The sequence below is a fragment of the Adiantum capillus-veneris genome, chromosome 13 (assembly GCF_014529385.1).
Source record: "Adiantum capillus-veneris isolate H3 chromosome 13, ASM1452938v2, whole genome shotgun sequence".
Classification (NCBI taxonomy): domain Eukaryota; kingdom Viridiplantae; phylum Streptophyta; class Polypodiopsida; order Polypodiales; family Pteridaceae; genus Adiantum; species Adiantum capillus-veneris.
This window is the reverse complement of record NC_140943.1, coordinates 35,774,371-35,801,612: the sequence shown is the minus strand read 5'-3', so window position 1 is coordinate 35,801,612 and position 27,242 is coordinate 35,774,371. Positions and strand designations below refer to the sequence as shown.

General features: G+C 44.1%; 1 protein-coding gene across 3 annotated transcripts; it reads right to left on the bottom strand.

Moving 5' to 3' along the window:
* Positions 1–79: 79 nt before the first annotated feature.
* On the bottom strand, positions 80–21,706 carry LOC147443808 (guard cell S-type anion channel SLAC1-like). Of its 3 annotated transcripts, none has more exons than XM_086526603.1 (5): positions 20,152–21,705; positions 19,184–19,954; positions 19,002–19,033; positions 599–696; positions 80–523 (listed from the first exon to the last, which is right to left on the bottom strand). In XM_086526603.1, exons 1-5 carry the CDS (start codon positions 21,100–21,102, stop codon positions 264–266), a joined length of 2,112 nt encoding a protein of 703 aa, XP_086382729.1. In that variant the 5' UTR covers positions 21,103–21,705; the 3' UTR covers positions 80–263. The 3 variants fall into 3 exon arrangements, with proteins under 3 accessions (XP_086382729.1, XP_086382728.1, XP_086382730.1); XM_086526604.1 differs by lacking the exon at positions 80–523 and adding an exon at positions 18,763–18,805 and having other exon boundaries at positions 614–696; positions 20,152–21,706; XM_086526602.1 differs by having other exon boundaries at positions 80–696; positions 20,152–21,704.
* Positions 21,707–27,242: the final 5,536 nt, after the last annotated feature.

The following is a 27,242-nucleotide window of genomic DNA, read 5'->3' as shown; positions in this document are numbered from 1 at the left end:
CGTTAATATAACATTTCTCAGTTCTCATTTCTCTCTCTCTCTCTCTCTCTCTCTCTCTCTCTCTCTCAAAATATCAAACTTGTGAAGTTCTCATGATTATCAATCATTTAATCAATAAATCAAGCTGAAGAGTTATGGTTAGGACCATACATGGGCAACACAGCTCAAAGAAGTTTCTGAATATGGTGAATATACCTGATATCAGGTAAACAAAATTGCTGGGGGTGTAGGGTACATAGAATACAACACACGCATTACATGAACTAAGGTATTTGAGATGCATTTGATTCAGTTGCATTTGCACACACAGGAAAAGGATCTGATGTGAAACTGATCAAACCGTTTTCAAGAGACGCGACAATGGTCCCTCCCTCACTTGCCAAAAACAGCTTTGTTGAATCATCTTCATCCTCCTTCGACATCTTCTCAAACAGAGGATCTACTTTTGAGCCCTTTTGCTTTCGTTTGTGTCGCTTTCTCGTGATGGCAATTGCCACATCATTTGGAAGTAGATTGCCCTTCACTGCATGGTACAGTGTGGCCACAAATACACTCATAACCACCACACTTGAAATGCATGAGAGAACGACTGCCATACCCTGTGTGATTGGATGCCGAACTTCAACCGCATAGTTGATTGTTGCAATTGCTGATGCAGTCATTGGGAATGTATAAGCCCACCAAGTAACAGAAAACCTGCATAAACCCAAATGCTGGAATTGAGAAGTTATCTTTCACAGCTTGTCAGCCAAAATTAATCAATTACATCTCTCCAACATAGAACTAGAGAGTGATAAACAAACTTGCCACCTCAAAGTACATTCTTATATCACACTGATATTCCAACCAAAAAATGCCCAAAAACCAGAAGACAAGTTTTATTTGGTCCTTTGAAATAACACTGAACTATGGCACAAGTTGATACTATGAATCTCTGTGATTGACACCACAAGCCAGACAGGACCAGTATAAATTAGTAAATTGAGAAGGGTAAGACCTTCAGATAGAGAAAGAGAGAATTGAAGGCCAGACAACCATCTCCAAGTAGGAACATGAAGAGTACTACTGTCAGAAGTGATGACGTGGCAACCTGACCCGCTGAGAGAGTATAAACAATCGCAAATATGCCATGGCCATCCGTACGGCCCTGTTGACATGGCACTCGCTTTCTGTAGCGGAAAAACTCACTGTCCATACAACTTGATGATGTGGCAACTGATATGCAACTGAGTGCTTTTGGGTGCTAGTTTTTAGCAGTTGTTTTTCAGAATACCAACTTTTTGTAACCCTTGCTTTTAGGCCTGAGGCCTTTATAAGAAAGCCTGGGGGTCATTCCCTGCAGATCAGCTTGGAAGCACCGATTGCAAAAAAGTGACTTCCGAGCAGTCGTACTCTATGAGTGACTAATACAAGAAAAAAGTACTGAAAGGCGCGCCAGACTTTGGGGCCAATGCATCCTGAAGTGGAGCTCCGCCTCTTCGTGTCACGACTACTTTGAGTTTTGAAGTTCGTGTGTCAAAGTCAAAGGATCCGGTCCGACTTTTTGCAGCACACACCATGGATTTTGATAGAGCATCCGATCATGGATGGAAAGGAGTCCTATCTACACTTTTACAGGAAGACGAATCTAACGGCAATGGATGTTCAAGTAACAATAAACTGAAAGGAGTTGAATGACCAACTCCAAGAAACTCTCATCGAGGATCCACAACTTGCAGATATCCCGACGGCAACTCCAAGTCAGCACTTGTGCAAAGCACCTGATGAAGTACTCTTAAGGAGGATCTGAAATATGCCGAGTTTCCATAAAACTCAAAAGTGAGTTAGTTTCCATTGTATCGGCTTTAGCCATTTCGAAATTAATGAGCAAGTACTTTTGTTTATTCGATTTTTCTCAATAATATAGATGAAGATGATGACGTGGCTTGACCTAAAGGATAGACTCCGGACAAAGAGGGGTCATAGCCATACTGAAAGATGCTGAAGAAGTTTTGCCAACTTGCAGAGCCTAGCTGAGAGGCTTAAAATTAAAGACCCAAAAATTTTATGAGTTGTTCCCCAACTTATGGGACCCTGTTCGATAGGGCCTAAGGGGACACAAGGGAATAAAAATAAATCTAGGCCCCCAAATCGCGTGGAGATGATGATGTGGCACTGCTGTATGAACGTTCCACGATTTGCACTGATTGCTGACATGGCAGGCGTATGGATTTCTGTGTTTTGTGCTGGCTGCCCTAGCGCTAACTTTTGGAAGGCCTAGGGCCTATAAATAAAGTGCAAAGGCCTCAATTTTAGGCGGATACGCTTGGGAGCACTATTGAGACGAGGACCCTCCGACATTGTACTTTGTGAAGTATTAATAATAAAGAAATACCGAAAGGGACGCCAGTCTTTGAAGCCAATCTCTCAGGGTGCGGAGCTACGACGTTCCAAGTCGTTTCTCTCTCTCAGTATTGTTCAAGTCTGTTACAGTGGTATCAGAGCTCAGTCGATTCTTCTCCTACGAAGGATCCGATCCCTTTACTCACAACACACATGGATTCAATTGAAGAATCCTGCCAAGATGAAACTGTGGCACCCGACCACTCCGGCTCGGGAGAAAATAACGAAGATTCTAATGGACATCGTCCATCTTCAAAAGATTCGGAACAATGCGGGCAGTCTCCACCTACTGAATACGAAAGGATGGAGATGCAACGGCAACAATAGGTTAACGCTTGTGCCCGGCAGATGCTTTAGTACTCTTAAGGATCCTCAGTATGCAAAATTCATGACCAAGCACCCACTTGAATAGATGCATTCCGGATGGCGCTCCGCCACCAGATCACCTTTGAATTCAGCATTGAAGAAGTCGATTACACCCAAGACTCCTGCTCAGAAGGTGTACTCACAGGATGAATTCGAGGAAGCAATGGAACGGCGAGTCAATAGACTCATGAATACCAAGAAGTCGCCAAGAAAACAGAGTCGAGCGTCGAGGATAGGAAGAAGAAACCTAAGGATTTCAAGGAGGGCAGGCAAGTAGTAAAGTTTGATACTTTTTCTGGTTTTAAGGATACCCGCAAGGCCCTTGCTTTTATCCAACAAATTGACAGCGCGTACTTCGGAGGACATTATTCAGAGCATTCCAAAGTCCAGAGGGCGGCATCCTACCTCAAGGGGAATGCACAACCCTGGTGGTCTACCCTGCTTCTACGGAGGGAGGCACCAACAAAGTGGCTTCGGTTCAAGCGAGTCTTTACTTCCTCATGGCTCACTCAAGAATACGAACGTGATGTAATGACAACTTGGAATCATCTGAGGATGACCAAGGAAGACACGTACTGTCGGAGATTTTGGGACACTTTCTTACCTGCCTCTTCTTAATCACGTTCAAGTAGCAGCTAGAGCGATTTTGTTGTGGTCTACCTAAAGAGATTCAGGATTATTGTCTGTTGCAGAAGTTCGAGTCCATGCAACAACTGATGGGACACACAAAGCAAGGGTTTGCAATGCACGGGGGCACTCTTACGTATTCCACAGATAGATTGGTCACAGTTCGGACCGGACAAGATACGAACAACTTTTACACAAGGAAGGGAAAGCAACAGAAAAAGAGATCTTCAGGCCCTCCACTGTCGGCAGAGCAACAAGCCGAATACTTCAAGGAGGGTAAATGTTATGGTTGCGAGGAACACGAGCATGTGTTAGCCAGGTGCCCTAACAAAGCACCAGAAGAACAGCCAGAGGACAAGCTAGAGAGTTCTAAAGAAGCGGAGGAGCAGGCAAAGAAAGGAAAGACAAAAGCATGATTGGTAGCAGATTTTGTGGGGACCAACCTTGAGAAAATGGATGAAAGTACGGAGCTCTGCAGAGCGTGGGGCAAAGTACGAGATCAAGAAGCCCTTATCTTCTTCGATGGAGGAGCCAAGGCCAACTTGATTTCAATTGAATTGGCGGCTCGACTTGGAACTACACCGTATGAAATGGGACCATCAACTGAGGCAGTTCTACACCTAGACGGGATGTTTCCATTACACTTGTCATAGGTAATACTTCGATTGCATTGCCAGGAGTATCTAGGACACGAGGACTTTTACATCATGCCTTTGGAAGGATGTGATGTTCTTTTGGGAATCATTGGTTCCACAAGAACAATGTTGTGGTTGACTATAGGGCGAGAAAAGCAGCTTTAAAGAATGAAAAGGATAGAGAGATAGTATTTGATGTAAAATTGAAGGGCGAGTCAATCCCACATGTATCGACTTCCGGCATTTCCACATTAATGAAATCCAGTCAATTTGTTTACTTGATCTTCTTACATGAGATAGATGACAAGAAAATGTCGAATTTGTCCGACCTTGAGAAGGAATGACAAGAATTTTTGCAAGCTTAGGCTGTTTCTCTAAAGGCTTACCAAGAGAGTTACCTCCTCGGCATCCTGAAGATCACACTATTGATTTGATTTCGAGCAATACGCCACGGAATTAGCCACCTTACAGAGTAAGCAGATCCCAAAACGAAGAAATTATGAAAGAACTTCTAGAAAAAGGTTTGATTCAACCCAGTACATCACCATATTGTTTACCAGTGTTGCCGATCTTTTAAGAAAGATAGATCTTGGAGTATGTGCATTGACTACAGGGCTCTCAATAAAATCACCATCAAGAACAGGTTTTCAATACCCAAGATCGATGATATACTGGACAGGTTGCAAGATTCTACTTGTTTTAGTAGAATCGACCTGAAAAGTGGCTATCATCAAATCAGGATCGCTCTTGGAGATGTATACAAGACCACGTTCAGGACGTCCTTTGGATTGTGTGAGTATTTGGTGATGCCTATTGGTCTCACAAATGCTCCTACAATATTCAACGGGATGATGGACAAGATTTTTCGAGAATACAGGTCGAGTATAGGTCATTTGTGCAATGTGGGCACCTTTTTCAACGATATCATCATATTCTCCAAGAATGAGGCAGAGCAACAACACCACCTGTTACAGGTTTTCCAGGCACTGAGGCAACATCGGTTGGTGGTGAATGGGAATACAGGTCGAGTGTAGCAATGTGGGCACCTTTTTCAACGATATCATCGTATTCTCCAAGAATGAGGCAGAGCAACAACACCACCTATTACAAGTTTTCCAGGCACTGAGGCAACATTGGTTGGTGGTGAATGGGAAGAAAAGTGTTACGTGACACATCCAACCCTATGTGTCCGTGGACAAGCTACAGCATGATCAGGGTTCAGTCAATCCAGTCAGTCTAGATTAGTTAGAGGTGATCTGGCACTTTTGTGAGTCTATTCGTAGACCGTGCATGCCCAGTCACTTAGCATAGATGCATATCCTCTGGTTGCACATAGCATGATCATCAGACTTCCCATCAGAATTCCCATCAGAATCCATTAGAATCAGTTAGGGGAATTTTCCAGTGCATTTAGCCTATTTTCCCTATTTTTGGTATTTTTCACTTATTATTTTTAAGTGACTTCCCAACAAAAGTAGGTAGTGCAATTTTGCTAAGTTTGTATATAAGCAAACTAGAGCTAGCACTATTTGGCAGAAGAGGCAGCAGGAGCACCACTCAACAGGCACCTTCTCAGCAGGACCTCAAGGACTTCTAGCGTTTTTGCTCCACAGCAGCTTGGCTAGCGTTTTTGGACAAGACACAGCAGATCAGCCAGTGTTTTGCCCTTGAAGATCCCTGGCGACAAGACCCCAGCAGATCAGCCTAGCGTTTTTGCATCTGCAGAATCCCGGCGACAGAAACTCCATTTTCAGCCCTAGCGTTTTTGCATCTGCTAGCAACCTCAACGTTTTGCAGATCTATCGCGACAGAATCAGCCCTAGGATCAGCGTTTTCAGTTTTCAGCAGTTAGACTTCGCAGATCAAGTCCCGAACCTCGCAGATCTCACCTTCCCGCAGCAGTTCCTCGCTGCACGGTCAGTTTCCGCAAGGTTTACAGTTTCAGCCCGGAAAACGCAGATTTCAGCATCTGCGTTTTCAGCGCGTTGTCGTTAGATCGTCGTCATCGACATAGAGTTAGAATTCAGCACATAGAAGATTAGAGATTTCAGCCCATAGCGTTTTTGGACAGCAGTAGAAAGATTGCAGATTTCAGCCCTTAGGTCGACTTCGTCATCACCGTCGTCGTCATCGGCATAGTCCCAAGTTGCATCAGTCCATTGCATATGCATTGTACCACTTTGTGCAATCAATAAGTAGACCACTCTCGCCGACGAGAGTGGGGTCTTCGGAGGAGGGTTTTACGTCTCTGGTGTCGTATCTCTCTTCTCTCTCTATCTCTCAGTCTCATACACTTGCACGCACAATGTCCATTCACTTTGTTGTGATCATAGCACTTTCCATTAAGAACGGAAGGCTCTCTCTTCCATAAGAACTAAAAGGAACCTTGAGCACAGTTTGGAGCACTCATCTTGAGCAAAGCGCAAACAATCATTCCGCTGCACCTAACATTCGTATCAGAGATTTTGCAGTGTTTTGTATCACTCAAGGAAAGAACCACAAGAATCACAAGATTTTTTTTTTGCTTGTTGCGGTCGCACGAACCCAAGTTCGCTTGGGCGTGTCGATTCCTAATCGTGTTTTTGAAGAGTAACAGGAATCCCAGGAAAGAAGAGCTTGTCCAGCCTCCCCTTGTGTCTCTTTTCACTCATTGAGAGCGGACCGTGCAGTTAGCGGCCGGCCAATCGACGTGAGGTGGAAAAAAGCAACGTTGGTGTGAGCGCAAGGCCGCCAAGGGGTGCGCCCACAGAAAGGAGTAGAACTTGGGTGAAGAGAAGATCCTTCTCAAACACAGTTTGCAAGCGAAAGAAAATCTCAAGAACCTCAAGAACCTCAAGAACCCAAGTTCCTCATGAACTTAAGAACCCAAGACCACAAGAACCCACGACTTCAGAATGATCATCACTCGAAGCGGAATGGATACTTCGCTTGGAGGTGATGAGCATGAGAGAAGCGAAGAAGAATTTTCCCCACCAGGAGGTTTTTCCGACCCTCCCCCTTCCCCATCTACGACAAGGATTGCACTAACTCATATGAAGAAGTTGCCGCAGTTGTTTATGGACAAGAAGTTAGACCGAAAAGCAGAAATAGATCGTGAACACGAAGAAAAGATGGCAGCCATAGAGCGTCAATACACAGAAAGAGTGGCAACCATACATTGCGAGAACAAAGCAAGACAAGCAGAATATGACCGCGAGACCAAAGCAAGAATGCAAGCGATGTTGCGACTCTTTTCTCAAATGCAGGTACATATTCAACAAGATCGGGAAAAGGAGACTCTCTCAGTCTCTTCTTCTCCAAAGCATGACACACAGGATTTGCATGATTGTGTGAAGCATGATCATGATTTGGATGACAAAGATAAGCATGATGATTTGAATGATATTGCTAAGCCTGATGATTTGGATGCCAATGACAAGCATGATGATTTGCGTGATCAAGATGTGATTTCTCACGAGCATGATGATTTGCGTGATCAAGATGTGATTTCTCACAAGCATGATGAGTTGCATGAAGAAGATGTGATTGTTCACGAGGATGATGTGTTAGTGGATACTTTTTCTAGCGAAGCTAACCTCGTTGTAGATTTGATCAATCACGAAGAACCAATCTTGGCTTTCGAGTCGAGGTCCAAAGAACCCCCACAGGACGATTCAATCATTCAGGAACAACAATCGATCTTGGCTCTCGAGCCTAGGTCCAAAGAACCCTCACAGGAAGTATTATGTGTTCGCATGATTGATACGCACACATTGTTCGAGTGTTTCATTCATGATCGTTTCCTGTATTTTAGTCAGCGTCTTTATGTGATCCCTTTTCCTAGGCATGGCATATTGTATGTTGAGCACGTTTCTCTCATGGATGAGCACGAATGTATGCGGATTTTTCATGAAAAGCTGAAAAGTATGCATTCAAGGAAGTCACATTCCCTGTCTCTTCCTCGGCACGACACAGTTATAGAACGAGCACATGACAGTATGAGCACCAAGCGTGGGCATTTCCGTTGTGAATTGCCACAGTTGATTACTCTAGATCATAAGAGAAAGATTCGATCTCATTGTTTGTATGTATGTGGTGAACGGTTTAGCACTCCGTTTCTTTGTTCATCCACATTGCATGCACAGTCTTTGAGAAAGCCAAGATTTTTTCCATTCACTTTACACGGAATGGGTATGTTCATGTTTTTGTGTTGGAAATGGTTTCAAGAATTTTCAGCCGTGGAGATTCTTGAAGAAGACAGAAGCAGGACTCTAGACAAAGTTGAAGCATTGAAGATGACTTTGTGTCGCTTTCGGCGCGGCCCAAAGAAGCAAGCGTTGCAAACCTTTATGAAGTTCAAGTACCGCACGACCCACACATCAGAGTGGGCCGGCGAAGAGTCCCTTCCAAGATTCCAGATGCTTTTGGCGATCTCCCTCGACGCCATACAGTTCGGTATCAGTACCTCACTTTGAAAAGGAGGGGATGTCACGTGACACATCCAGCCTTATGTGTCCGTGGACAAGCTACAACATGATTAGGGTTCAGTCAATCCAGTCAGTCTAGATTTAGAAGTGATCTGGCACTTTTGTGAGTCTATTTGTAGACCGTGCATGCCCAGTCACTCAGTGTAGATGCATATCCTCTGGTTGCACACAGCATGATCATAAGCATTCCTATCAAAATCCATCAGAATCAGTCAGGGGAATTTGCCGGTGCATTTAGCCTATTTTTCCTATTTTTGACATTTTTCACTTATTATTTTTAAGTGACTTTCCAACAAAAGTAGATAGGGCAATTTTGCTAAGTTTCTATATAAGCAAACTAGAGCTAGCACTATTTGGCAGAAGAGGCAGCAGGAGCACCACTCAACAGGCACCTTCTCAGCAGGACTCCAAGGACTTCTAGCGTTTTTGGATACGACACAACAGATCAGCTAGCGTTTTGCCCTTGCAGATCCCTGGCGACAAGACCCCTGCAGATCAGCCTAGCGTTTTTGCATCTGCAGAATCCCGGCGACAGAAACTCCATTTTCAGCCCTAGCATTTTTGCATCTGCCACCAACAACCTCAGCGTTTTGTAGATCTATCGCGACAGAATCAGCCCTAGGATCAGCGTTTTCAGTTTTCAGCAGTTAGACTTCGCAGATCAAGTCCCGAACCTCGCAAATCAAGTCCCGAACCGCAGCAATTCCTCGTCGCACGGTCAGTTTCCGCAAGGTTTACAGTTTCAGCCCGGAAAGCGCAGATTTCAGCATCTGTGTTTTCAGCGCGTCGTCGTTGCATCGTCGTCATCGCGGTCGTCATCGACATAGAGTCAGAATTCAGCAGATAGAAGATTAGCAGATTTCAGCCCATAGCGTTTTTGGACAGCAGTAGAAAGATTGCAGATTTCAGCCCTTAGGTCGACTTCGTCATCACCGTCATCGTCATCGGCATAGTCCCAAGTTGCATCAGTCCATTGCATACGCATTGTACCACTTTGTGCAATCAATAAGTAGACCATTCTCGCCGACGAGAGTGGGGCCTTCGGAGGAGGGTTTTACAACGTCTCTGGTGTTGTATCTCTCTTCTCTCTCTATCTCTCAGTCTCATACACTTGCACGCACAGTGTCCATTCACTTTGTTGTGATCATAGCACTTTCCATTAAGAACGGAAGGCTCTCCCTTCCATAAGAACTAAAAGGAACCTTGAGCACAGTTCGGAGCACTCATCTTGAGCAAAGCGCAAACAATCATTCCGTTGCACCTAACAAAAAGTAAGCTTTTCTTACCAGAGATCCAACTTTTGGGACACGTCGTCTCTCTAGAGGGTATCAAAATGGATCCGGCCAAGGTTCAGACCATCCTAGATTGGCCAGACTTCAAGAATGTTCATGAGGTTAGCTTTTTGGGTTTGTGCTCTTACTTCATTCAAAAGTTGCAAAAATTGCTTCTCCTCTGCATGCTTTGACACAGAAAGGGGTTTCTGTCACATGGGGACTGTCACAAATGGTGACATGGCACCAGACCCTAGGGACACGTGGCAGGCCACAGTACGGCAGTTCCAAAATTTGCGCCACAAAATGCGCTGACAGGCTGACGTGGCATCTATACAGAATTCTTGCTTTTGCGTGGATGCTGATGACATGGCATAGCGTACAGAATCCCTGATTTTCCGATGGCTGAATTTTGGGACAGCTTTTGAGCAAGTTGCTTTATTTTGGAAGCTTTTAAAACAAGAATGCTTTGGGGCTTTGCTTTTGGGCATCCCTTGTAACCAATAAATAAGTGGGCAGGGCCTCACTTCTCAATGCATCTTGACGCAGAGTCTGAGAGTAGCACCCTCCCACTCTCTTGTACTTTGAACACAGATTAATACAAAAAGAATACCGAAAGGGGCGCCAGTCTTTGGGGCCAATATCTCTAGGCATGGAACTCCGTCGGGCCGTGTCGACTTAATTGTGAACTGTGTACTGTTTTGAAGTAAATCTCTGCTTGTCGCGGTAGAATCTTGACTTGGGGTGTCCAAGTTTGTTACAGTGATACCAGAGCACAGAAAGATTCTTCTTCTACGGAGGATCCAATCATTGCAACGCACACAACTTCATGTCCCGACCTCGGACTTATTAGCCACTCCCACCCTTCATACATCGCACATCGAGCGCACTCCCGTCTTCATCGCTCTGTCTTACAGGGCATAAAGCCATAGAGAATCCCAGATTTCACATGGGTTCTTGTGGAGAATCTGACAAAGATGACACCTCGCACTGGGAAGACAAAGAAAACCCAGATAAGTAACTTCAATGAGAAAGAACTCAGATTTCTTAGCTGCAATGTACAGCTGACACTCATCCAAACGGGTTAATACCCTTTCTACATCATTTTCATGTTGTTCCCACGATGTAGAAAAAATGAGAATATCATCAAGAAAGATGAACACATACACAAACCATATCGCCAAAACTGTCTACCATGAGACGGTTAAATGTACCCACGGCACCTATCAATCCAAAAGGCATGACTACATACTCCCATTGCCCTAGCTCTGTGCGAAAAGCGGACTTGAAGATGTCGCCTTTGAATACCCTTACCTGATGGTATCCACTCTTGAGATCGATCTTACTGAAAACCTTTGCCCCATTGAGCCTATCAAGGATATACTCAATGCGAGGCATCAGAAAATTATTCTCGACGGTCATCTTATTCAATGCCCTGTAATCAACACACAAACGAGACGAACCATCTTTCTTGCGGACAAACAAAATAGGAGCAACAAAAGGACTTACACTTGGACGTATGAATCCCCTGGCCACCAACTCCGTGAGTTGCCGCTCTTAACTCTTCCTAAGTCTTGTTCAAATGGTAGGGAGCCTTACTGACAGGCTGTTCCCCCTCTATGAGCTCGATGCGATGGTCCTCCGGCCTCTCGGGTGGGAGACGGGGTGGAAGATCATCCTGCAAAAAGAGATGCTTAAACTTGGTAAACAAAGTTGAATACCTGTCTGGAGCCTGAATGCTCTGGGTAACTGGAGCGGCATAGATGAATGCCACTTGTGCTCCTCGTCATAATTCACACTTTGCCTGCACATGAGAAATGAGAGGCAAAGAATGCAGACCCTCCTCAGCACGAATGATCATGGGAGAGTCACTTTTGGCATTTAATATAAGAGTATTGTCTTCCCAATCAATGAGAGGGTTATGCTCACGAAACCATCTAATACCCAAAAGCATATCACATCTTGAAAGAGGAGACATGACAAATTTCCAACGGAAGGAAGCTTATTGAACTGTAAACAACACATCACGGCACTCTTGTGTGATGAGAGAGTCCATACCGAGAGCGAAGCCAGACACCTCGAGAGATGTCTGACTAACCTCTAGGCGAACTCTCTCTACAAGAGAGGCACTAATCACATCACGCATACTACCTGAATTAAACAATATGACAAAACGCCGACCCTTCACATGACCATAACACTTCATGAGAGACTCATCAATGTGTGTGTCAGAAACATGTGTTGACGCAGATAGATTCATTAAAGTGCTTGTGGTAGCTGTGGGTTCTTTGGGTTCTTTAGGTGGGGCTGTCTTAGGACAAGTCTTCTTAATGTGACCCTTGACGTGACATTGATAACATCCACCTTCCTTAGCATAAATCACTTGTTCTTCAGCCGTTATGTAGCCTCCCATAATTCCTTGTGCAACCTTTTCATTCGGGGTTAGCTTAGGTTTTGCAGGTGCTTTAGCTTTACCCTTAGATTCATTTTGAGAGTTCTTTTCCGAAGGATTAGAGGAAGATTGACTAGAAGAGTTACCATTCTTACGGTTCTGAGAAGTCTGATTGGTACTTTGAGGAGACGGTTTGAAGGACTACCCAGTTCTTCTTCTTGTTCTTCTTCTGACAGCTCTGCTAGCTCTTCTGATTTGAGCGAAGAAGACAGAAAAGGCAAAAAGCAAAGCTTTGGAAAGGGCAAGAAAAAGGAAAAGAAGCCTAAATTTTGCCCAATTTCTGACAGTTCTACAGAGGACTCATCCTCAGGAAGTTCGGACTCTGACGATCACATGTTTTATGCAACAAAGAAGCGTTTTTATAAAGCCAACCAATATGAAATCCTTGAAGATAAAAGCAAGAAAGTAAGAGAATTCAAAGGTGGACATTCAATTAAGTTAGACTCTTTTTCTGGATTTCGAGATGCTCCGAGGGCTTTGGCCTTCATACAGCAGTTTGACATAGCTTTCTCTAGAGGGCATTACTCAGAGCACTCCAAGATTCGGAGGGCTACATCTTTCCTCAAGGGAAATGGTCGAACATGGTGGTCCACCCTTCTATTGAGAAAAGAAGCTCCAGTTAAATGGTTGAAATTCAAAAGGCTTTTTATTTCTTCTTGGCTGACTTAAGAGCACGAACGATATGTACGAACTGTTTGGAATCATCTTCGAATGACTAGGGGAGATTCTCAAGACGCTTATTGCGAGAGATTTTGGAGCTCTTTTCTACCAACCTCTTCATTTAAGAAGGTCTCGTTTCAAGAACAGATTGAGCGGTTTTGCTGCTGACTTCCTACACAGATCCGAGACTGCTGCTTGGAACAAAAGTCAACTTCTATTCAAGAATTGATGGGTCATGCGAAACGGGATTTTGCCATACACTCGGGCAATCTGACTTACCCCACTGATGAGATCTTGACTCTGAGAACCCAACAGACTTCTAATAATGAAAGTAGAAAGAGAAAGAGTTCCCAAGAAAAGAAAGACAAGGATTCACGCCCCGGCTCACTCTTCGAGAGAGGGCCAACTACATCAAAGAGGGGAAGTGTTTTGGATGCGGGGAACATTGACATGTCTCCGCGAAGTGCTTTAAAAAGGCACAGCAAGAACAAAATGAAGACAAGCCAAAGAGTTCGAGAGCAGCAGAGGAACGTGGCAAAAAAGGCAAGATGAAAGCAGGACTGGTTCCAGATTGCATGGGTACTAACCCAAGCACGATTGATGAAAGTACAGAACTTTACCGAGCTTGGGGCAAAGTGAAAGATCAAGAGGCCCTGATTTTCTTTGATGGAGGAGCCAAGGCCAACTTCATTTCACCTCAATTGGTGGCACGGCTCGAGATTACACCCGATTGAATGGGACCACAAGTAGAGACAGTTCTAGCGGCACCGGACGGGATGTAGCCATTACACCTGTCATTGGCAAACTTCGGTTGCATTGTCAAGGATATTTGGGGCACGAAGACTTTTACATAATGCCCTTGGAAGGTTGTGATGTCCTCCTTGGAGTCCCTTCATATCATAAGAACAACGCCGTGGTCAATTATCGGACGAAGAAAGTGACACAAATGAAAAGGGCCGAAAAATTGTACTTGATGTGAAATTGAAGGGCGAGTTTGTCCCTAATGTATCGGCTTCTGCCATTTTGAAATTAATGAAATCCAGTCTGTTTGTTTACTTATCTTTTTGAAAGAGTTAAATGATGAACATATGACAAATATGTCTGAATTCGATAAAGAACGCCAAGATTTTCTCCACACTCATGCCGATTACTTTTCTGAGAGCTTGCCAGGCGAGTTGCAACCAGCTCGTCCTAAGGATCATACTATTGATCTGATACCTGGAAGCACACCACTGAACCAGCCACCTTACCGTGTGAGCCGAGCTTAGAATGAAGAGATTATAAACCAAGTGAAAGACCTCTTGGAAAAGGGTCTTATCCAGTCGAGTACTTCACCTTACTGCTCTCCGGTGTTGTTGGTTTTAAAGAAAGACGGATCTTGGAGAATGTGCATCGATTATAGAGCTCTCAACAAAATCACCATCAAGAACAGATTTCCGATTTCGAGGATCGATGATATTCTTGATCGACTACACGGATCCTCTTGTTTCAACAGGATCGATTTGAAGAGCGGATATCATTAGATCCGAATCGCGCAGGGGGATGTCTACAAGATAGCTTTTCGGACGAGCTTCGGTTTATATGAATTTTTGGTGATGCCTTTTGGCCTTACCAATGCTCCAACGACTTTTAACCAAATGATGGACAAGATTTTCAGAGAGTATAGATCTCTTGTTGACACTTCTTTGATGACATTATAGTCTTCTCCAGGGAAGAGGCAAAACATAGACGACATCTGCTACAGGTCTATCAGACATTACGAAATCGCAAGTTGGTGATCAATGCCAAGAAGAGTGAATTTTTCTTACCAGAGTACACTTTTTGAGACGCATCGTCTCAGCAACAGGAGTGCAGATGGACCCAGCCAATGAGACTATACGTGATTGGCCCGATTTGAAGAATGTCCATGAAGTTAGAAGCTTCCCTTTTAGACTTTGAAAGAGAAATTGACTACAGGACCAGTTTTGACTTTGCTGGATTTGCAAAAGTCATTCGAAGTATATTTTGATGCGTGTGGTCATAGCCTGGGTGCGGTCTTAATGCAAGAAGGCCGTGTCATTGCCTATGAGAGCCGATTGTTTTCAAGGCCGGAATTGACAGCACATATTTATGAGAAAGAGCTTTTGGCGGTTATCCATGCTCTTACTCAGTGGCAACATTACCTACTCGGAGCCGATTTTACGGTCTTCACTGATCATCAAGGTTTACGCTACTTCTTGACACTTGTCACAGAAGCAACTATCGGAAAAGCAGATGCGGTGGGCTAACATCTTGTCACAGTTTCACTTCCAGATTGTCCATGTACAAGGACAAAAGAACTTGGTGGCAGATGCTTTGTCTCGGAAGCCGTTAGTCTTGGCTATTACTGCGATTTATCATAGAAACTTCGAGAACATGGTCGATCAGTACGCCACAAATCCAGATTTTTCACACGTATTCAGTCGAATGCAAAATGGGGAGGTAGTAGCCGGATATTCCATTTGGGATGACTACTTGATGAAGAAAACGATGTTGTGCGTTACATAGCCGTTGAGGGAAAAGGTTCTAACCGAATGCCACTGTACACCATTTACGGGTCACCGCGGCATTAATACCACCTTGAAAGATGTGGAGCGTTACTTCTTTTAGCCGAGACTCAAGAAGGACGTGGACAATTTTGTACGTAGTTGCTTGGTATGCCAGAAGGTCAAGTTTGACAGACATAAAGCACAGGGATTGTTACAGCCTTTACCCATTCCCATCCGCTCCTAGGAAAGTATTGCAATAGATTTTATTTTTTATCTCCCGAAGACACAGAGTGAGCACGATAGTATTTGGACTGTTACTAACAGTTTTAGCAAGCAAGCTCATTTCATTCCAATGAAGAAAACAGTCAAGCCGGATCATTTAGCGAGACTGTTCATTGCCCAGATATTCAGATTACATGGCATGCCTGAGACAATTGTCTTTGACAGAGATCCCCGATTCACAAGTTTGTTTTGGAAGGCTATTTGGGAGAACATTGGCGCACGGTTGCAGTTCTCGTCATCTTTCCACCCGCAGACAGATGGGCAATCTGAGATTGCAAATTCAATCGTACTGGATTTATTGAAGTGTTACATTTCCAATCAGAAGACTCAATGGGAAAAGTTTTTGCCTTTGGTGGAATTTGCCTACAATAACACGATTCACTCTTCGACAAGAAAGGCGCCATTTAAGATTACTGAAGTGCTCCAAAGGTTCCACCCTTCCTAAGCACGAAAGATAAGATTTTTGAAGCCGACCAGTACACAAGAGACTTGGACACTGCTTTTGCCAAGGTCTAGGAGGCTTTAGAAAAGTCTCAGGAAAGACACAAGAAGGCAACAGATCCACACCGTCACGTTTTGAAATTAAAGGAAGACGATTGGGTGCTCTTACGTTTTGAGAAGGCACGCCTGAGAAAGAAAAAGGGAAAGGAGCGGCTTTTTCCAAAGCTTAGCATGAGATACTATGGACCTTTCCAGAAAAAAGAAAAGATAAATGATGTCTCCTTTAGACTGAAGCTGCCCAATACTTGGAGAATTCACAATGCTTTTCATGTGAGTCTCTTGAAGCCTTTTAAAGGCGATGTGCCCGATGATGGGGAGGCAGATGAGCAACCCGAAGTGGAGGAAAGCGAGGAGATACTCGTTGTAGAACAGATACTGGCACATAAAGATAGAAAGATTAAAGATTAAATTCAAGAACTATCCCGCATTGGATGCGAAGTGGATGGAGGAGGAGAACCTAGCAGATACTCCTCAGATTGTGAACCTTTACCTTGAAGCATTCGGTTTAGCATAGTCTACTCCGATAGAACCCCGATTTCAGCATGGGCGAATCTAGTGCAGCGGGTTTGCACAAGAGGGGAGTTACTCCGCTCCTTTGTCGACAAAATGCCCCGATACTTTGATACAGAGTCACTAATGTCCCTTTGGGTTTCAGGGATACTGCTGAGCTGACAGTATTCTGCAGTATGACTTTATAAACAAGAATTCCCAATAATGAAAATGATACTGATTCATTTGTACTTGACTTGTTTAAGTGCAGGAACTGATAGACGAAATGACTGCAGCATTTCAGACTCATAAATCTCTATAGACATGATTGCAATATGGTTTAGTTAATTGGACATCTTTGAGGTTTTGACTGGATCTAGATGCGATTGCTAAATACGTTGCCGATTAATCATGGTCTGAGATTTGGAATGATTTTTTAATGTAATTTGTCATGTGATGTCCTGTGATGTCTAGTGATGTAACTATCGATTGGTACATGTGCTAGATGTGTTGTGCTTAGTGCGTCGAACTAAAAGTCAGTGTCTGCTAAGACTATTTATGGCCTCTGTCTGTTTTGCAAGCGTAATCGAGGGCGATTACAATGCTTTCAAGAGGGGGGTATGTCACAAACCAGTGATGTGGCATGCTCCTGGACACTCACTAAGTGGCATCAGACCCGGACAAGCGCCGACAGGCTAACGTAGCAGGTTTCGAATTTTGCGGCATGAAAAGCGCTCACAGTGCTCACGTGGCCTGCCGTACGGATTTCCGCTTTTTACGTTGACAAAGGTGTACGGAATTCCTGATTTTGTGCTGGCTGAATTTTTGGACAGCTTTTGGGGCTTGTGCTTTATTTTAAGAAGCTTCTAGATTACTGCTTTTGGGCATCCCTTGTAACCAATAAATAAGTGTTAGGCCCTCGCTTCTCAGAGCATCTAGACGCAAAGTCTGAGAGTGAGCACCTACCCACTCTCTTGTACTTTGAACACAGATTAATACAAAAAGAAATTCCGAAAGGGGCCACAGTCTTTGGGGCCAATACCTTTTGGCAAGGAACTACGCCAGGCCGTGTCGACCTAATTGTGAATTGTGAACTGTTTTGAAGTGAATCTCTGCTATGTCGCGGTAGAATCTTGACTTGGGGTGTCCAAGTTTGTTATAGGCTGGCAGCAACCGCTTGTGATTTGCAGCCTGCACACGGCATTTTTTGAGGGCCATATGACTCATAGCGTCGTAGGTCTGAGCTTTTGGGCATTAGCTGATTAAAGCGTTAACTTAATTATAGGGCCAGCTTTTGATACAAGTCGACGTTTTGTGCTTTTGAGCACCACATGTAAAAGCAACAGGCCAAGTGCCTATAAAAGTGAGGCCTAGTGCGAATTCTAGCACATCTAGTGGCAATCAAACTCGCACCGACAATTGAATCTCACAAGATCAATAATAATAAAAATACCGCAAGGGACACCTAGTTGAGGGACCAGTGCATCTTGGAATGGAACTCTGCCATTCCACGTCTCATCTCAAGTGTGAAATTCTCTTTCTGTTTAAGTGGTTGAAGTGTGCTAAAGTTAGTTCTAGTTGGTATATCTCCTTGGCACGTGGTGCCCTTCCAATTTCACGGTAATCTTCATGGGAATCGGCATTGGCTTAGGCATCCATCTGCTTGTAGACTCCACAAACATCCATCTAGTTTGTGTTGTTGGCTCACAACATCCAAGTTGCGGCAACAGAGTACTTGTTTGCCAATAACCAACAAGGGCATCGTTGATCCACAATGCAGCCAATTGCTTCCGACTAGACGCATCATGACCGATATCCCTATCACTTGGACATTACCTCATTGACACAGAGGGACCTGTCACAAAATGGTGACCTGGTGGTGCCGGACAGAATAAGTAAGAGCTGACTAGAGCTGAGCAGGAGCAGATTTCGGACGCTTAAGTCTGACCGCGGCAACCTATGAACTATAGCAGAATTCGCAGCACAATTCCCAGAGCTTTACGCCCATCATCCCTTGAATTTTCCAAACTAATAATTTCGCTTTGACTCTAGGAATAGGTTGTGAAGAATATTTTGAAACAGAATTCTTCACAGTAGCAAAGAATACCATAGAAAGAATGCTACCTTCAAACACAATCATCTGATGTTTGTCATGAGATATATGTTCCTGATTGCAGTGTGCACATACCAAAGTGGACTGGTTTAGTCATGCAAAACTGGAGGAAAACTAAGGAAAAAGAGCATTACATTTTCCATTCACCTTGACAAACACGAAAGGATCAAAACGAGTACGCAAAAGGCCTATAATAAGAATTTCAATAGCATATCACAAAAGTACAAGACCATAATATGTGAAAACTTACTGAAATCCACGAAAGAAGTTGATCCGAACAACCTGCACGTCATTAAAACATTTTGTGTCATTGTCTAAAACTGCAAAGCAAAAGCACCTCAAAACTTTAATTTCGGGGTAACTTTCACATCACACAGAGGTCCAATTTGGAACAGAAAGTTGAAAGCAAAGATGTACAAATGGACCAGTTACCAGAGATGAATAGAGGAATAAAGCCAGAAAGTAAGCAACCCTTGAGACGCGGTCAAAGCTACCGACAATATTTTTCCAAGCAACACTAGCCACACTTGGAGCGGCTACAAAAAGGAAGAAGACAGGATGGAGTTCTTTTGGAAGGACCTCTGCTGTTGGCAAACGTTGGTAGAGAGTCACAAAGACGACCAAATAATGAGCACAACCTACTGCCCAAAAAAAGATGGCTGGCTCATCCCAGCCAACTACTGCAGCTAGCATGGCACTCACAAAATTCCCGACCAAAGATAGATGGGTTGAAGGATTTGCCACTTTCGAAAGCCTCCTTTGACCCCCTGAGAGCCACTGACCATATATTTTCAACTTCAGCAACAAGAGAGGAGTTGTAAATATGCACCAAATAGCTGGATGTATGGACTTTCCTATCCGTGGAGGAATACCAAGGGTCAAAAACATGCAAGCTATCCATGGGGCAAAGAAAAAGTTCACTCTCACAGGGTGATAGTATTCTCGTCGGACTGCCTCAAAGTATAGCAGACATTTGAGCCCATATATGATGGATATGACAACAAGCGCTATCAGGGCTAGACACCATAATACAAAGTTAACCACCAAGGGTATCTTGAGAAAACTCGTCGAAGGTAAAGTAGCCAGAACTTTGTATAACACTGCTTGACTACCCAAACCCAGGCAAATACCGAAGCATCCAATTGGAAATCGAAGAAGAAAAGGCCACTTCTGATTTAATGGAAGTAGCAGCTCCTCAGAGTCCTGAAAAGTAAACAGCCAAGCAAACATTATTAGAATTTATCACCAAGTATCCTTTCATGTAAAGCTGAGAAAGAGAACATGTCACAACAGACTCCTCCATAAGAAAGACGCAAAAACCATGAAAAAACATGACTGCAGATTAGCAACGAAGCTATTGATAGTATGTATCTATTGCAAAAAATGTATGGAACACTCACCTTTACAAATTCCAGCTCAGGACCCCTTAGTGCATCAAAGTATCGACCTGCAGGAACGGCCTTCGCCTCTTCAGAAGAGCTCTTGGAAGATGAACTACCATTTGATGGGTCATCTCCACCTCGCCGTGAATCTTGAGACTGCGTACGAGGCAATGGCTTATCAAACTTGTTAGACCTGGTCTTAAACATGACATAATTAGCTTTCTTTGCATTATCCGTAGCATCGTCCTGGTTTGATCCTACATGTGTGCTACATCTTCGAACGGGTCCTGAATAAACAGAACCTTTTCTGGTCCGCATTCCACCTCCCATCTTCTCTCTAGTGGGCATGGGCTGAGAGAAAAATTTCCTCTTTGAGACTTTCTGAGGGGGATCTTGCATAGGAGGACTCTTGTGTACATGAGATGAACCACCATGTGTTGAGTCTCCATTGGCTGGGAGTCTTTGGTTGCCTTTTCCCTGCGTCTTTGATGTGAATGACACTTTCTTGACCAGATCACCATAAAAACCTCGAGGGGCAAAAGGAACCGCCGCTCCTCCATTCACCTTTTCAGACTTTGGAGTGCTCGACATGGGTGAACGATGCAGGGCATCATTTGCCAGCTCAGGTATGTCGATTGCACTAACTGTACGCGAGGGCAGGCTGTGAGCAGATGGCTGGGAAATGTCTGTTGATGAGGATTCAGGTGAAGATGCAACTTTGCTTAGCTCTATGTTGTGATGTGGTCTGTTGCGAGGGGCAGATGCATGTTGGTCGAGCTCGGAGATGTCGATAGTGGAATGGAAATTGGCGAGAGGAGAGGACGGACTTCCACCAATACAAGCATAGTCGTCGTCGGTGATGAACTGAAGGAGGGGAGGCAAGGGCTCCTCATGGGAGGGGCTCTCATGGGGTGAGGCGCTTGGTGAAGAAGCTTTCGTGCTGGGGAGGGGGGTCTCATGATGTGCCATGGCTGAAATACATGGGCCTGCTGCTGTTGTTGGAAGGGGGAGGGTTGGGAGTGGCGTGGTGGCAGGGTGGCTCAGCGTGGGCTGTAGGTGGTAGGGGCAGGAAGGAGCCTTCAAGCATGTGTCCTGTGGAGGGCATGCAGGGGAAAGCCTTCTCTCTCTCTCTCTCTCTCTCTCTCTCTCTCTCTCTCTCTGTGGAGAGTCTGCTTCTGTCCCTGGGGCAGTCCGTATGTACGATCTTTATAAAAGTTTGAGCAATGCTGGTTGAAAACCTGAGTGCGCGCTCTGACAGGGGCCCGGCACAAGAGGCTGCGCGTGAGGAGAGCTCGCTCTCTGCTGTGACCTGTCACCTGTCTGAACTAAAAAAAGTGGGGATTCCTCTGATGGCGCAGATGACGGGTACCGTCCACTTGGATACCTCTGGAGTCTGGACTCGTGAAGGTTGTTGCTGTCCGTGATTGGCTCATCATCGGCTGGGCTGGCAGGCACCTGCGACGGCCGGAGGAAGAAGTACAGTGCAGTGTGGAGTCTTGTGGAGAGAGAGAATGATGAGTGTTCGTTTTCGAGAGAGCGCTCCGAGCCCGCACAGACAGTCTGGCGTCTACACTTGCATGTTGGCAAACGCAACTCCACCTTTCAAAGCCTCATTAAAAATGCTTTCTCGATTTCCTATTTCCCAATTTTTTTCAAAGAGAAAATGAAGCCCCTTTTTTTCAAGCCTTTCTTCACGAAAATATCTAATTTTTTTCTGCCCCCACGGTCACCTGGATCTTACGTGGCACCCCCACTTCCGCGAGCATATTTTTTAAAAGTCCTAGGCTCTAGTTCCATTTTGTCAACTTCCCTTTATTTAGTTGAAGATCATTTTCGCCCCCCTTTGGAGGTGTCACTATGTCAATGTGAGTGCCATGCAACTACGAATCTCAATTTCTTTTTAAGGTGCTTGACGTGACTTGAGTCTTGAGAGTCCTCCCCATTTTCCTAATCTGTCCAAGTAGGCCTACCGTGGAACACAAGTGTGGTTGTATTTTCTTGCCACACTTGGACTCTAGTAGCACACTCCTCCTTAAATTTGGGGGTACATGTAGACCCCCCCTACACATAGCCCTACCCCACAAGGGTGATGGGGGAATCCCCTAACAAGAGGGCCTTCCCATATCCCCTCCTAAAGTGCCTCCAAATACATTGCCAAGCAAAAGCTCCCATCCCACAAGTCAACTGGATTCGTTGCTTAGAGAAAAAGGTGGAGGGTGGTTGTTGAACCACACAAATGCCTCTCGCCCCCAAAATTGACCATTGAATGATGACATGAGAAGCTGCTACCCATGAAGTTTAGTGGTGTGAATTGCAAGCTTTTGCGTTGCAAAGTATGGGGCTAGTCATATAAATGGGAGGGCTTTCCAATTTTAGAAGTTCATCTAAGCAAAAAACGATTATAGGGCACCTACAAAAAGGCACCTAAGGACCCTATCACACGCGGGCTACGAACAAGGCCGTAAAAGCCGAAATTAGGCGCCCTGCTTGTCACATAGGGCGGACAAAGTGTAAAACTTCAATTTTCGAGTATTGATGCATCCAGTGGCTGTAGCCCAAGTGGAAGGCACACCTTGATCTCAGGCTGCTGCGTCAAGTTCAATTCTTCTCGCTCGTGACATGGGCCTAAGCCAACACGAAAACTTAAGGAGGGAGCTTTTCATGGGCTCCCCACATAGGTCCCACAAGTTGGAGGGCCTTTGTGCGGTTGGAAGCGATACTTCACAACCCCACCAACCTCAGTGTGCAAGTCATCCTCATTGCCAACCAATCACGTAGCCAGTCAAAAGCTACTAGAGGGTCATAAATCTATAGAATCACCTAATCCATATGTTGATGAGGAGGCCCACTTGTGAGAAGTGAGATATGGAGCATGAGAGGAGCCCTCTCAAAGGGTACTTCAACCACCCTCCAAAAAGTAGAAGGGCCTATCTAACCTTTAGTGGGAGGCCAATAGGCTTGGTATGAACTCCTAGTGGGTGTCATAGTGCACAAATAGACTCGTTGTCAATGAGTTTTCAAAGGGCACTAAAAGTGTCGTCTATGAGGGTAGAGTAAGTAGTCTTTGGAACAAAATAGCAATTTTCCCCCACGCTTGACACACAAGTCCTCAAATTTCCCCCATGATAGTCACCATTAAAAAATACTACATGCTATGCAAGTTGAGCAATCTCAATGGCATGTGCGGGCATACGCACATAGAGAAATAGATTGATTTGATTTATTTATCATTCTAAGGAGGTCACATATGACCCATGGGACCAAAACATGCGTACAAAAGAGTATCTCCTCTTGACATGGAGAGGCAGATGGTTGTACATTGGGGCAAAAACCCAAAGGTCAATATGACTAGGAAGTTCCTAGTGGCTAGATGGAAACAACCCGAGAATTATGAAACTGGGTGAGAAAGAGGAAAAGAAACTGAAAAATTAACGAGTGGTGTTTAGTGGTGTTGTAGAAGTGAAAAACTCTTGTATGGTTGCCTTCCCCTCACAATAGACTGCCCACTTGCCTTTGGCTCACATTTTGTGTACCTTTTTTGAGCTCTTTGCCTTTGTGTTTGAGTTGTAGCGAGGTGAGCTCCTCTACGGCCCAAAACTTGGTGTCTTGAGGAAGTTCATGCAATCTGAGAAGTCATTCTTAGGCTGGGTTCACGTCAATGGGAAGAAAAATGCAAAGGGATGTATGGATGACATGTCAAGCAAGCATTGGAGCTTGGTTCCTAACTTTTGGACCACCCCCCCCCCCCGACAAAGAAAGGAACTTCTATCCAAAAAGTTGATACACGTAGGATTTTAACATTCAACATCCAATTAAAAATAATTCAAATAGACATGTGATGGCCACAAAATCAATCTTGACTTCATGTTTTTCCTCCGCTTGATGTGAATGGTAAGGAGAAAAAGGATTTCTCTTTTGTCGCCCTTTTTGAACCCTCTTAATCATTTTATGTGCTTGAGTTAGCCCACCAAAGCAAATCTTGAGAATAATCTCTCCTTGAAGCATTGTTCTCAGAGCTCCACGAGAGAGAGAGAGAGAGAGAGAGAGAGAGAGAGAGAGAGAGAGAGAGTTGCACCCATCTTACCATGCTTCACGAGTGTTTAGCCTACTACTTAACCTCATTTGTTGGGCACAAATAGAATTGTTGGTGGTTACTCAAATTAATGAATCCATCTCAATGCCATAACAAAACCACATAATGTCAGACAAATCTGTTACATTTTTTGTACTCTTGAGGGTCCAGCGAGGGAGCTCCACTGCCACTTTTTTGTAGCCTGTGAGGAGCACATGGGCGGGGAGGCCTCGGGTGCCTACAAAGGCGTAGAAGTGGTATATGAAGTTGGTGTGGCTACAACGCATTGTGGGTTTTCCCCAAGATGAAGCTGGGTTTTCCTTGGGACATAGGATCCAATGGCTTCGGCTAGGTGTTTGTAGCCCCACCCATGCCCTTTCCCTATTTTTTTGGACCAATTGGAGGCCACCCCTCCTTGGCCCTCTTGGGCTACATCATATGGAATGGTATGCTATTTGCCTGCAGATTGGAGATGCCCTTGAAGGGGAGGGGGTCGATGGCAGCTTCTCTTCTCCTGGTGATCGTCAAGGGTTGTTTTGATTTGGTGACTGAGGGTGCATGGCTCACCCTTAAAAGCCTGGTTCCATCGTTCATCTACATGTTTCAATGGGGTTGGTGTACTCTCACTCTTTTGGAAGTTGTTGGCTTTTCCTTGGTGATCTGTGGTTGCATGCTATATGGATCACCTATAATTTTTTTTTTATTGGTCTCGTGAGGCAGGCACAACGGTGGTTGATGACAACAGTTCCTTTGTGGTGGCACTTGGAAGTTTCAAGCGGGTGATGGGGACTATGGCCCCCACCCCTTCCTTGAGGGTATGATGTTATGTCTTTGTTGAGGGTGGCACCCTCATCAACCAATGTATATGACTTCTGTCGAGTTTGCTATGAGTTGATGCATCTTGGGGATGATATGTGCTTAGGGTGGCAGTCCTAGCATGGGTGTGGCAACTCTAGATGTCTTTAATGCTCTGTACTAGTTGATATTTATGGCTGGTGGTTGTACTTGGCATTCGTGGCTCGGGATGAGCACAGATTCTCATGTAATTTTTTGGTTTATATAATGTATTCTATAAGATAGAGGGGACTAGGACATGCAAATACCACCCAACCATGCCCTATATAGGCCCTTGGCCTTGCTATTTATAGGAACCCCTTTACCGTGTGTCTGTCATGGCCCTTGGTTTGCCCGGTCTTACCCTATGCTTGACATTACTCCCCCCTTGGAGAAGCATTTTCGTCGTCGAAAACAAGTGGTGATATCTTCATAAGAACACTAATGTATTCCACAGCGGCATCCTCCATGGATCCAATTGTATGTATGACCAGAACACAATTCACTAAGAGGTTCAATGAGATCAAGAATAACATCTTGATTTTCCACATTGTTGTCCCTTTGCAACCATTTTGTCTAACCATCCTATATCCAACATAATGTGTAAACTCCATTTATAACTTACTAGAGTATGTTAGACGAGTTACCATAACTAAGGGGTGTCTAAAAGAATACTCCTTCTCACTTTTCATGAAAGTAGCATGCTAACATAACTCATCAGCCAAGATTAAGTCCTTGACTTGTTATCATTTTCTCATCAATAGACAACCCCACCATAACTGGTGTTCAAGATTGAGAACCTGACCTAAACATGAAGGGACTAAAACTGAGTCGCAACATGCTTATCCTCGTTATAAGAAAACTCCAACTAGAGAGATAACGTTTCTAATTAGATTGCTTTGTGCTAACATACACGCTTAGCATATCCTTTAGCACAAAAGTAACATTTGTAATCTGCCTATCCTCTCTGGATGACTGACACTATTAAGGTGAGTCCTCCAAAATGATTGGTAAGCTGGGATCACATTCCTTGCAACATTGTTGAGAAATCAACAATGTTATGAGCAACCAACTCGGTTAACTTTAGAGTTTGAAAAAGTAGATTGAAAGAACTGTACAAAGTAGTCAACTTATCTATCACCACCCAAACCAATCCATGACCTCTATTAGCGATTGATAGAAGCTACTAATGCAACCTTAACAAGTCTTACTATATATCCGATAATTTTTTGCCACTGAAATTGTTCATGATACAATGTGCTCAAAATGGTCTAACAAACAGATCCGACTAGCTCCTGGGGACTCTGTTGCGACACAAAATTGAAATAATGGACGCTACTGTCAATCCAAAGACTCATATTCTCCACATGTGGAATATGTCTCATGTAAGGATGTCCAAAAAAATGACATCCATCAAGTACGAGGTTTACTTGTGTGTGGAGGTAATTGTAGACACTCTGGAACATGAGTGAGAGGGACCCTCATAAATCTTGCTCCACACTTGGCTAAACCAAACTCCATGAGTTCCTAGACCATGTTGCTTCTCTCGTGACAACATGTGCCAAATGAAACCCTAACATTTAGGTCCATAATTGCATAGTGCAGAAATGTATCTAGAACACTACAACCCAAAATTCTTTGCTCCTACATGACCTTGTCATGTGTCTAAAGTGCAAAAAGGATTCAAAGCATTCAAGCTTATATATCCTACTTGGAATACTCAAGCAAAGCATATGCAAAAATAAAATAAAACCAAATCATATACGTACTTGGAGATTGAACATAGTATTCACTTATCCAAAGTCAAATGCACATGACCAAATCTCCTACGTGAAAAGGCCTAGTAGCACTAATTGAAAGATTAGTGAAAATCAAGTAGTATTGCATTGGTAACCCTATGTGCTGCCTTTTCACTCCAAACCCCTTGGTTAAAATCATGTATAATAGTGATTGAAATCAACTTGGGAAGTTGAAGTTTTCCACTATCCCTTGGCAAATTATGAAATTCTTTCCTTGAAAGTACAACTACAATGAGCTCAAACCATGATCCTCAACACCAATGGAGTGATTGTGTATTAGCTGGGTCATACCCTTGAAAATACCACTCATACAAAAACAAGGCAATGCTACAACTAAACAACATATCTTCTCAAATTGGAATCTTATTCACAATTGAATTGTGAAAGAATCTTATCTTTCCATG